Source organism: Schistocerca serialis, chromosome 10 (genome assembly GCF_023864345.2).
Source record: "Schistocerca serialis cubense isolate TAMUIC-IGC-003099 chromosome 10, iqSchSeri2.2, whole genome shotgun sequence".
Lineage (NCBI taxonomy): Eukaryota > Metazoa > Arthropoda > Insecta > Orthoptera > Acrididae > Schistocerca > Schistocerca serialis.
The window spans coordinates 192,413,365-192,426,317 of NC_064647.1; the positions used below are offsets into that span (position 1 = coordinate 192,413,365).

Consider the following 12,953-nt stretch of genomic DNA (forward strand, 5'->3'; position numbering starts at 1 on the left):
ACTTCCGACAGGTGGCAGCGCTGTACGGAGCTGTTAAAATGGCGTCTGCAACGGATGTGCGTTGCAAACAACGGGCAGTGATCGAGTTTCTTTTGGCGGAAAACCAGGGCATCTCAGATATTCATAGGCGCTTGCAGAATGTCTACGGTGATTTGGCAGTGGACAAAAGCACGGTGAGTCGTTGGGCAAAGCGTGTGTCATCATCGCCGCAAGGTCAAGCAAGACTGTCTGATCTCCCGCGTGCGGGCCGGCCGTGCACAGCTGTGACTCCTGCAATGGCGGAGCGTGCGAACACACTCGTTCGAGATGATCGACGGATCACCATCAAACAACTCAGTGCTCAACTTGACATCTCTGTTGGTAGTGCTGTCACAATTGTTCACCAGTTGGGATATTCAAAGGTTTGTTCCCGCTGGGTCCCTCGTTGACTAACCGAACACCATAAAGAGCAAAGGAGAACCATCTGTGCGGAATTGCTTGCTCGTCATGTGGCTGAGGGTGACAATTTCTTGTCAAAGATTGTTACAGGCGATGAAACATGGGTTCATCACTTCGAACCTGAAACAAAACGGCAATCAATGGAGTGGCGCCACACCCACTCCCCTACCAAGAAAAAGTTTAAAGCCATACCGTCAGCCGGTAAAGTCATGGTTACAGTCTTCTGGGACGCTGAAGGGGTTATTCTGTTCGATGTCCTTCCCCATGGTCAAACGATCAACTCTGAAGTGTATTGTGCTACTCTTCAGAAATTGAAGAAACGACTTCAGCGTGTTCGTAGGCACAAAAATCTGAACGAACTTCTCCTTCTTCATGACAACGCAAGACCTCACACAAGTCTTCGCACCCGAGAGGAGCTCACAAAACTTCAGTGGACTGTTCTTCCTCATGCACCCTACAGCCCCGATCTCGCACCGTCGGATTTCCATATGTTTGGCCCAATGAAGGACGCAATCCGTGGGAGGCACTACGCGGATGATGAAGAAGTTATTGATGCAGTACGACGTTGGCTCCGACATCGATCAGTGGAATGGTACTGTGCAGGCATACAGGTCCTTATTTCAAGGTGGCGTAAGGCCGTAGCATTGAATGGAGATTACGTTGAAAAATAGTGTTGTGTAGCTAAAAGATTGGGGAATAACCTGGTGTATTTCAATGCTGAATAAAACAACCCCTGTTTCAGAAAAAAAAATGTGTTGCATTACTTATTGAACTGCCCTCGTACTTGGTGTGCTTCCGTGTCTGGCCAGTTCTTCAGGTACAGCAGCCATTCCGTTACTCAGTGGCGGCGTGTGAGTATTGCACAGCTCTAGTGGTTCACTGTCGCAAAACTGTTTCCGCTACGCACCTCCACCTCTCCCCGGACTGTGGCCGGAGCATCCGCGCTCGAGGTGCGCTGTACAGCCGATGTGATACGCTGACGTGCCAGAATATTACGGCCACCTCCTTAACAAGCTGTTGGGCCACCTTCGGAACTTTTTGGAGATATATCTTACAAGATGTCTTCTCACAGGTCGTGCGATTCCTGTAAACTTGGTGCGCGGGCGCGAAGCGGTCGTCAAATTGTGGCACAGCTCTAGTCCATAACATTCACATCAGGCGAATTTGACAGCAACAACCTCGTCATGTGGTTACTCACATCCTCATCAAATCACTGTAGCAAGTTATACGGACAACTATCATGGAGGCGACAAAGTCAAGCGTCAGCGATATGCACGTATACAGATACCGCTAGTATGGCGTACACAAGATGTAATGGGGCAGTGCAATGGCGGAGCTGTCATTTGTAATCAGACGGTTTGTGTGGAACAGTTTTCGACGTGATTATGGCCGCACGGTGAAAATTAACAGACTTTGAATGCGTAATCATAGTTCGAACTAGACACATGAGACACTCCTTTTCGGAGATCGTTAGGGATATATTCCGAGATCCGCATTGTCAAGAGTCTGCCGAGAACACCAAATTCCGGGCATTACCTCTCACCATGGACAACGCAGTGGCCGACAGTTTTCACTTAACGATCGGGAGCAGCGACGTTTCCGTAGTGTTGTCCGTAATAACAGACAAACAACACAGCATGAAATAACCGCAGATATCAATGTTGGACGTACGACGAACTTATTTGTTAGGACAGTGCGGCAAAATTTGGCGTTAATGGGCTAAGGCAGTAGACGACCGACGCCAAGTGCCTTTGCTAACCGTACGACATCGCCTGCAGCGCCTCTCCTGGACTCGTGATTACTTGGTTGCACTCTAGACCACTGGAAAACTGTGCTCCGTTCAGGAGAGTCCCGATTTCAGTTGGTAAGAGCTGATGGTAGGATTCGAGCATGGCACATACCTCACGAAGCCATGGACCCAAGCCGGCCGGAGTGGCCGAGCGGTTCTAGGCGCCTCAGTCTGGAACCGCGCGACCGCTACGGTCGCAGGTTCGAATCCTGCCTCGGGCATGGATGTGTGTGTCGTCCTTAGGTTAGTTAGGTTTAAGTAGTTCTAAGTTCTAGGGGACTGATGACCTCAGAAGTTAAGTCCCATAGTGCTCAGAGCCGTTTGAACCATTTGAACCATGGACCCAAGTTGTCAACAAGACACTTTGTAATGGCGCGGGCTGAGTTTACGTTGAATGGACTGGATCCTCTGGTACAACTGAACCGATGATTGACTGGAAATGGTTATGTTCGGCTATTTAGAGACCGTTTGCAGCCATTCATGAACTTCATGTTCTCAGACAACGTTGGAATTTTTAAGGATGACAAAGCGTCTTGTCACAGGGTCACATAGCTTTGAAGAATACTCTGGACAATTCGAGCAAATGATTTATCCACCCAAATAGCGCAATATAAACCTATCGATCATTTATGAGACATAATCAAGAGGTCAGTCCTGCATCGGTAACACTTTCGCTGTTATGGATGGTTGTAGAGGCAGCTTGGGTGAATATTTATGCAACGACTTGTTGAGTCCATGTCACGTCGAGCTGATGCACTACTCTGGGCAAAAGAAGGTCCGACACGATATTAGGAGGTATTTCGTGACTTCTGCGTCATCTCTCGTCAAATATGCCACAAATCGCTGCATGTCCTGTGTTACAGAGTGGGCAAGCCTCCTATATCCACGTTTCATGATGAGGTGTGGATGTCCAACGCCTTATCACGTACTCGTTCTTCTATAGTGCTGCAAACGCTCAAGACAGTAGCACGCAAAGAGCTGATCAGTTTCGCCGTTTCTGAGATAACCGTTACCAGGCACCAGCCCTTAAGAATCTGCCGTTCCTCAAAGTCGCTTATGTCAGTCCAGTTTCCCATCTCCATCCCATAATATCGATAGAATGTCGTAGAATGTTAGTCTCTGCTCCACCTGTACAGAATGATTCCAAAAACATTTTACAAACAGACGTGGTACACTGGGAATGTAACATGGATAGGTAATCACACAGGAACTGCAGGCTGCAAAGGCCATCCGGTGCTACTAAATGGCGTGGCACTGTCACATGCTACAAACGGACGCCCAATACAGGGGATTATTAGTTTTTTGCAGATACAAAGGGCACAGTCGTCTCTAATTTTTGTATTTTTTGCAGGAGGATAATGAAATTTTCTGTGAACATACTTGGAAAATGTAGCTATAAGTTGGTAGATAAAAGTATTTTCTTTTATTTACAGGTGAGCCATAATGGACCGTCAAGTAGAAGTCAGGTTGCGACAACTGTTGGTGACGGAGTTCCTCTTCAAGGCCGGCGATGACTCTGCTGCATCGATTCACAGGAAGTTGCTCCTTGTTTATGGGGAGGACAGAATGGATCGCAGTAGTATACAGTTGTGGTTGCAGAGTTTTCAATAAGATGACAGTGAGTGATGTGAATAAGGAGACCATTGATCAAATCATCGTGTGACGACACGACAGCTTGCTGAAATGATTCGTTTGTCATTGGGTAGGGTGGTTTTACTGGTAAAGTCACTAGGGTACAGAGAAATCTGTGCATGTTGGGTTCCTAGATTATTGACAAGAGAAATGAAAACGATGAAGAAGAATGTGTGCGAGGGTCTCATGAAGACCTTTACTGAAGAGTGTTAAGATGTTTTGATGGCGTCATTACCCAGGATGAAACATGGTTGTTTTTGGCCGAACCTGAGAGCACAACCCAATCCATGGAATGGCGTCATCCGCGTTCCCCTCGGAAGAGGAAACCAAGCCTTTAATGAACAGCAGGCCGAAAGGTCATGGTCTCGTTCTTCTGGGATCAGTGTGGTGTCAGTTTCATTGACTTTTTGGAACCTGGCTCCACAATTAACCGGGACCGTCACTGTTTGTCATTGGACAAGCTGCGACGTGTCATGAAGACCCACAGACCACAGTTTCAGGGTCAGCTCATCAGACTACACCATGACAATGCCAAACCCTATACAGCCGTTATGACGCAGGAGAAAATCAGGAATATGGGTTGGAAAACTGTTCCTCATCCTCCCCACAGTTCGGACTTTGCTCCGTCTGATTTTTACCTCTTTGGTCGTCTGAAGGTCCATCTGCGCGGTAAAACATTTGATAGTTACAAAGACTTTATTTCCTGTGTCAAGCGATGGTGTAAAAGACAATCCTCAGAATTTTACCAAAGTGCATTTACATCATGGAACGTACGTCGGGCCAGATGCGTCCCAGCTAATGAAGGATACAGTGAGTAGGCTCAATGTATAGCTAAATGTTCCAAGTACGATCACAAAAAATTTCATTCTCCTACTGCAAAAAATAAACGAATTAGAGATGACTGTGCAAAACTTTTTGAACACCCTTTGTACATCGAGACACGGCTGACATCGACGCTGCATTGAACGACGCACCCTCTCAGAGACACATATCTGGTCCTGCTGCCTCATCATTCCTGCACACTAGGTGCTCCACCGATGTGACAGCTGTTTCCTACACACAGGATAAAATAAGTCAGGGGCAAATCAGGTGAGGGAGGTGGCCATGTGACTGAAACACCGCAACCATTCGCGGAAGGTTGCCTGCGGATGTGCCTTAATTCTCTGCTGAAATGCGTGGGGGACTTCGTCGTTCTGAAATCTAATGCGGCGATGAATAGGCATGGGAATACCATTCAGCATGTCCGGCACGACCACTCGCAGGAATACGAGATATGTGCGACCATCAAGTCGGTCTTAGAGATTGGGCGGCCCGACTGAACAGACTCCGACGATACCAGTCCACACGTTAAGGATAAAGCTGAGTTGTGAGTCGTGCGAACGTGTAGCATGTGGGTTCACATCCCCTCACGTAAGTAGGTTGTGAACGTTCATCACGCCCTTGAGTAAGAACGCGGCCTCTTCATTGAAGAGACCATCCATTCGCTGTGAAGCTTCGGTCTGCAGCGGCTTCCTGCAGATACCACCGCGCAAATCTCACACGCTTGTTGTATTCCCCCGTTGGAAACGACACGAATGTAATACTTCGTCGGGTACAATGCGCCTCACGGATGGTGGGGGATATCAGTGGAGTGGGATACACTTTGTGTACTTGTTCGCTGCACCCTTTCCGAGAACGCTTTCTTCCGCCTTAACTGTCCGTGTTGTTCGTTGGCGACCAGTATCCGGCTTGTGCACACGGAAGGAGCCGGTTTCGCACAATCGGCGATGTACGGTGTCGAATAATGTCTGGAAGGGTGGCTTCCTATCGGGATATTTCACACTATGCAATCACACGGCTTCTGGTCCATTGCAGCTACACACAGTCAACACGGATTCAGGAAACATCGTTCTTCTCTAACACAACCAGCTCTTTACTCACACGAAGGGTTGAGTGCTGTCGAAAAGGAATTTCAAATCGATTCCGTATTTCTAGATTTCCAGAAGGCTTTTGACACCATACCTCACAAGCGGCTTGTAATCAAATTGTGTTTTTATGCAATATTGTCTCAGATGGACGACAAAATTCGTGATTTCCTGTCAGAGAGGTCACAGTTCGTAGTAATTAACGGAAAGTCACCGAGTAAAACAGGAGTGATTTCTGGCGTTCCCCAAGGTAGTGTTATAGACTCTCATCTGTTCCGTGTCTATATAAACGATTTAGGAAACAATGTGAGCAGCCGTCTTCGGTTGTTTGCAGATGACGCTGCATCGTGTAGTAAAGGCATCAGACGATCAAAACCAATTGCAAAACTAATTAGATGAGATGTCTGTATGGTACGAATATTGGAAATTGACCCTAAATTAAGAAAAGTAGAGGTCATTCATATGACAGCTAAGAGGTATTCGGTTACACGACTAATCAGTCAAATCTTAAGGCCGTAAATTCAACAAATGCTTAGGAATTACAATTACGAACAACTTAAATTGGAACGAAGACATAGAAAACTTTGCAGGGAAGGCAAACCAAACACTGGGTAGTATTGACAGAACAGTTAGAAGATGTGACAGATTTACTAGGGAGACTGCCTACACTACGCTTGTCCGTTCTCTTTTGAAGTACTGCTGCGCGGTGTGGGATCCTTACCGGCTAGGATTAAATGAGTGCATCGGGAAAGTTTAAAGAAGAGCAGCACATTTATACCATAGAGGAATAGGGGAGAGAGTGCTACAGATATGATACGCGAATGTGGGCGGCAATCATTAAAACAAAGACTTTTTCCGTTACGGCGGGATTTTCTCACCAAATTTCAATCACCAACTTTCACCTCCGAATGCGAAAATATTTTGTTGATGCCGACCTACATAAGGGGAAATGATCGTCATAATAAAATAATTGAAATCAGAGCTCGCACGGAAAGCTATAGGCGTTCTTTTTCCGTGAGCTGCTCGAGAGTGAAATAATTGAGAATTATTGTGAAGGTATTTCGAGTAATTCTCGGCCAGGCTCTTAAGTGTGATTTGCAGAGTATCCATGTAGATGTAGATGTAGATGAGAACCGCCACTCAAGAACAGAGACACTAATTTTCTTCTTCCGATCGTGACAAGTTGAAATGACTCGGTGACAGAAATACATTTTCTCAAGTGACTGCCTCATCGATAACAAACGAAGTGAAAGGAAAATGAGTGAAGAGCGACGCTGCACAGCGGAGAGGGGGGGAGGGGGACTTAGGGGGGGGGGGAGGAGGATGTGTGGTGTTACAGCACAGGCCTTTTCCAGCGTTCCAGGGCAAGACGAGGCACTGACCTCCATCTCGCGCTTGCGGTCCTCCTCCAGCTGCTGGTCCAGCTGGAGCCTCTGGTCGCACTCCTCCTGGAAGTCACGCAGCAGCCGCTCGCATTCGCTCTGGACGCGAGACGTCGCTTCCAGCTCCAGCGTCGAGAGCCGCTCCTGGGCCTGTGAAGTGCAAACAAAAAGAAATAGCTGACTGAACACTTCTGTTCTGAGCACATTAAAAATATTCTCTGCTCTCCAGTAAACTCTTCTACTTCACAAACAGATATTGTGTTTTTAAAAACACTCGCAGGAATATTTGGACCGTTTCTGCAATTCACAAGTTATTCACTAAGTACAGAAGCAGTCCAGTCATACAGAACAAACATTAGATTTTAATTAGGCAAACCAACGAGTGGACTTTGAAAATACTATTTTTTATCTTGAATTCGAACTCTAGCGGTAAAACTTCAAAGGTTGTGCATAATGTTTTTTGAGTGTTTTAGTAGCAAGGCCGAATAGTCTGCAGTAGCTCGTTAGAGAGTAGTTGCATTTCGTTAGACTTCTTTTTCTTGCACCGACTTTTCTTTCTGTCTGTCATAGGTCAAGGTTGGACGCACCTCATATTAAATTTCGCTAATAGGTGTCCGGATCGTTTTGATGAGGCAGTGCATACTTTCAGGGCCGTTGCAAGGTGTTACGCCGCCCTTGGCGAGAAATGAAGAATGACGACCCCCTCCTTTTCACCACCCTCAGTCTCAAGCTCCTATTATACTTTTAATCATTAAAATATGGTGACCTGACGTCCTCATTTTCTGGGGACAGTCCTCAGTTTTCATTCTTTGTCCCAGATTGCTTTAAAACTGATTGAGAACAACCTAGTTTGTTATTTTTGTCCTCAGTTTTTAAAATTTTTCCACAATAAACAGCAAGAATGTGGTGAACATTTTAAACTAAAACTGAACTGAATATACCAGTGCAACCAAATCTGGCATCGACTTGACTGAATCGCGAGAAAGTTGATTTATCAAGGTGTGGAACTATTTTCTGGTGTGAACGAGATTTTGCTTGAATTTAGAAAGTATGCTATACTGATGGGTGACATGCCGAAGCATCAGACTAGGTCACCTGGATAATTATGGTGTTATTTCGTTTCTCTTTTAACAGAAATATTCTGATTGGAACAGAAATATTCTGATTGGAAGGCTGCGCACGTGGTCCTTTCCAGCGCTCGACAGAGGTGAATCAAGGTCATGTTTCTTTCCGTATCATACTCAGCAGCGTCTGTTTTAGTTTGGAGGTAGTTACAAGCAATGTGTACTCTTTCGTCAGTGTACGGAATGACTTATTAAGGACCTGTTCTGCATACTTTTGAAAACAATCTGGGGTTTTAATTTTTCCTATTTTCATATTTCCTCCTCATTTGCTCAATTTTTCCGTTGTCTGATTTGAAATTAAATTTTTTCCGCGATTTGCCACCCCTAAAATTTTATCGCCCTTGGCGGCCACCTAGTCCTGCCTAATGATAGAAATGGCCTGTGTCAAATTAAGTTGCGAAAAATGGTGACTGTTTTTATTCTCGATGTTATATTTATGAATACTACTACTTTTTTCTTCAAATAGAGCCAGATTTTTCACAAAAAATTTCACAAGGGACTAAATGATGTATTATCGAGCTATTGTTAGTACGCCAAATTTTTTAAACAGTTGCCTCCACGAAGTTTGATACATTTTCCGTGCAGCATCTTTCTGTGAAATGAATACATGTGTCTACAGGAGCTGGACAAAAATATCGAGACAAGATGAGAAAGGGATGCTTGAACATAGATGCAGGTGCTAGGCGACCCTGTAAGTGTCGCTGTGTGTGTGTGTGTGTGTGTGTGTGCTTTTTTTACTACGAACGAGACCTGTTCAATGTCCCCAGTACGCTGCAAGGGTCATTCGTGATCACAACAGTGTTCTCTGTAACTGTCACTGCATTATGTCGCAGTTCAATGAAGTCGAAGGTGAGTAAATTGTTGGTACTCATATGGTGGGTCCTTCTGTAACCAAGGCAGCGAAATACGAGGGTCACTCCAAAAGAATTGCACACTATTTTTGTAAAAATACAGTTTTCATTCTGCATGTGTAAAAGTTTTACAGTGTGTAGATACATCCATCCCGCTTGTTTTCAAACGTAGTTCAACCTGCTCCCGTGAGTGGCGCCGCCACAGCATGTCTTCAAGATGGCTGCTACACTTGACGTTCGTCAGAAGCAACGTGCTGTCATAGAATTCCTATGCTGTGAAAACGAGACAGTGGGAAACATCCACAAGAGGTTGAAAAAGCTGTATGGAGATGCAGTACAGTTAGTCGGTGGGCAAGCAGGTTATGCGATTAAAGGGGGCATGGCAATATTGAGGATTGTCCTTGCAGCGGCAGGCCTCGTACTGCACACACTCCAGACAATGTGCAGAGAGTTAACGAATTGGTGACTGCTGACAGACGCATCACAGTGAACAAATTGTCACACTACGTTGGGATAGGGGAAGGAAGTGTTTGCAGAATACTGAAAGTGTTGGCGTTAAAAAAGGTTTGTGCCAGGTGGGTTCCCAGGATGTTGACAGTGGCTCACAAAGAAACAAGAGAAACGGTATGCAGCGAACTTTTGGAACAGTACGAGAATGGTGGAGATGAATTGTGACAGGTGATGAAACATGGCTCCAACATTTTTCACCAGAGACGAAGAGGCAATCGATGGAGTGTCATGTCATCATGCAAATTCACCCAAAAAAAAAAAAAAAAAAAAAAAAAAAAAAAACCACACCTTCCGCTAGAAAAGTAATGGCTACGGTGTTTTTCGAGTCTGAAGGACTCTTGCTTGTGGACATCGTGCCAAGTGGAACCACCATAAATTCTGATGCATATGTCACGACACTGAAGAAACTTCAAGCTCGACTGAGTCGTGTTCGACCACATCGGCAAAAGCAGGATGTTTTGCTGTTACACGAAAATGCACTGCCACATGTCAGTCAAAAAACCGTGGAAGCGATCACAAAACTCGGATGGACTACACTGAAACACCCGCCTTACAATCCTGATCTGGCTCCATGTGACTATCATCTCTTTGGGAAACTGAAAGATTCTTTTCGTGGAACAAGGTTTGAAGATGGTGACTCCCTTGTGCACGCTGCCAAATAGTGGCTCCAACAGGATGGTCCAGAATTTTACCGTGCGGGTATACAGGCGCTGATTCAAAGGTGGCGTAAGGTAGTTGAGAGGGATGGAAATTATGTGGAGAAATTAAAATATTGTTTCTAAAGGATGTATCTACACATTGTAAAACTTTCAAACATGTAGAATTAAAGATGGATTTTTAAAAAAATAAGATGCATTTGTTTTGGAGTGGTCCTCGTATTTGGTGTTTCAAACATGTAGAATTAAAGATGGATTTAAAAAAAAAATAAGATGCATTTGTTTTGGAGTGGTCCTCGTATTTGGTGTTTCAAGATGCACCATTTCAAAGATTTATACCACATACTGGAAAACTGGGAAAACATCATCCTCCATGTCACAACGCGGACGAAAGTTTGTGATGAGTGATCGTGATAGACGTCATTGGAGGCGATTGTGACGACAAACAAGTGGACGACGGCTGCGAAAGTCACTGCAGAACTGAATGTCGCACTCGCGAACCCTGTCAGCTTATTAGGCGTGGTAACGTGTGTGAATTTGGTGTTCCCATATTTTTGTGCACACTCTGTTTGAGAACTGCTCCGTATGTCGTCAAAGAATGAAAGCGTCGAATGAACATAATTCTCAGATGCTTTCGTCATCAAAATCACCAGACATACTTAGAAGACACGGTTCTGAACTGGAGCGTTTGAGAAAATCTGTAATATGTGTTTCCCAATGCAAGTTCTGATCGATGTACACACCCAGGAATTCTGAACAACTAGTTTCACGTATGTGTGTTCCTCCATGCGGTATTGTTATTGATGATCATATCTGAATGAACTCCGTTTTCTCAAGATATGCAATGGATCGTTATCAAGAACCAATTAATAATGCATTTGACTATTTCTGTTATCGCGTTTTCTATTGTTTCAACTCGGCTGGGTTTTATTATGATGCCTGTAATATCAACTAGCAGCTAGAAGCATTCATTTCCATTCATCAGTGTAAGCAGAACAGAAGCGCTTTCTGAATTCAGTCAAGATGCTTACCTTGTTGACTGCACTGTCCGCAGAATCTCGAATTCCTGAGTTAATCTGATCCGTTGCCTTCTCGATCTGGAAAAACAAAAAGAAGAAACAAGAATCAGAAATACCGTCTGTGTAACATGTCGTCACTCTAGATTTTTCGAGTTCTTACAAGTAAAGTGACGATGCTACCACCCGTGTCGGTGGTACGAAACCCTATAGTCTTGCCAGGCGGAGTAGCCGAGCGGTTCTAGGCGCTACAGTCTGGAGCCGCGTAACCGCTACGGTCGCAGGTTCGAATCTTGCCTCGGGGATGGATGTGTGTGATGTCCTTAGGTTAGTTAGGTTTAAGTAGTTCTAAGTTCTAGGGGACAGATGACCTCAGAATTTAAGTCCCATAGTTCTCAGAGCCATTTGAACCTATAGTCTTTTGTTGATAGACTAATTTCGGAGGATTAATCTATCTTTAAGTGGCAGGGGACCTGCTGCCCTGTTGGTGTAAAGGTCCTTGACGCTTGATGTCTGAGAATAGAAAACTAATTGTCCAAAACTGGTAGTATTTTATTAAAGGACTGTGTCTTCGTAAAGCTTAACCATGGCAGGTGCCAATGCATAATGTACACCACAGAATATTATGTTTCAAAACATACGTTTTTTTTTAGTGTGAAGGATCTTTAAATGAAACAACAAGTTTACTGTCACCAGTCACCGTTTTATTTATTTCCACGACGCGTTTCAAACGTTTAAACCTCCATCATTTGGAGGATTACATTATTTAGTATGAGATTTGTGTGGGTGTTGTGTTACGATTTTGGAGGAACTTAAGGTACTGCCTCCAGTGGTCACAGGTTCCTATTTGCTGTAGTAATGACGGATTGGTTATAAGATCTTCACAGCCGGGGGGGGGGGGGGGGGACTATATAGCGAAGGCACAGCGCTTATGAGTTGTCGGAGGAGTCTGAAAAACTCTCTTATTTTCTAATCTACTTATCTGAAAAATTTCCTTTTTTCTAATCTACTTATGTGTAAGTGGCTCTCAAGATTATCATAATCAATTACGTTGTTCTTCCGTTGTTTGGGGATTTTATCTGTGTCGGGACATAACCTGGCATTTGTCTTCCTCTGTGGTTAGTCTACGCTGTAAATTGAGTTTGGATGAAGTATTTGTAACTGTATCATTAGATGGATTATTTTTATTTTGCATTAGGCTTCCATTATCTATTTTATTATCTGAGGATGTGCTGCAGTAAACGTCGGTATGAGAGTGGGAGAAGTCTTCACTTCCGAACTGATCGTTGGTACGGGGGATGAACTTAAAATTCTCAGCCACTACTGCAGCCATCCTTGAGTATCGGCAGAATGGTAGGTATGGGCCGCATTTGCATGCGTCATGATGAGGGGACTGGGAAGTTAGATGGTGCAGTTCAAAATTTCGTTCTGCTGAACTAATTCACAGCCAGTTAGCTGCACTCGGCATGCACAAGGCGAGATAACTGGTGCTCTTTCTTATTTTTCTGTGTCTTTGTGCTAGGTTATCAATTTTTTCAGCAATCATTGGCAGTGTTCGTGTACTAAGTTTCTGTATCATTCTATCTCAAACCCATCCACAGGTGCCAAGATCTTCCATACATGTTTGTGCATCCTTTTGTTCTTTTGTAAT

The 12,953-nt window shown here is 44.6% G+C and overlaps 1 protein-coding gene across 1 annotated transcript in view; it reads right to left on the reverse strand.

The window, feature by feature from the left end:
• LOC126424670 (trichohyalin-like) overlaps positions 1-12,953 on the reverse strand; it is a 187,267-nt gene that overhangs the window by 42,987 nt on the left and 131,327 nt on the right. The window contains exons 12-13 of the mRNA XM_050087400.1: positions 11,318-11,383; positions 7,146-7,295 (exon numbers count right to left, since the gene is read on the reverse strand). Coding sequence (XP_049943357.1) covers positions 7,146-7,295; positions 11,318-11,383 — 216 coding nt within the window. The remainder of the gene's footprint in view (positions 1-7,145; positions 7,296-11,317; positions 11,384-12,953) is intronic.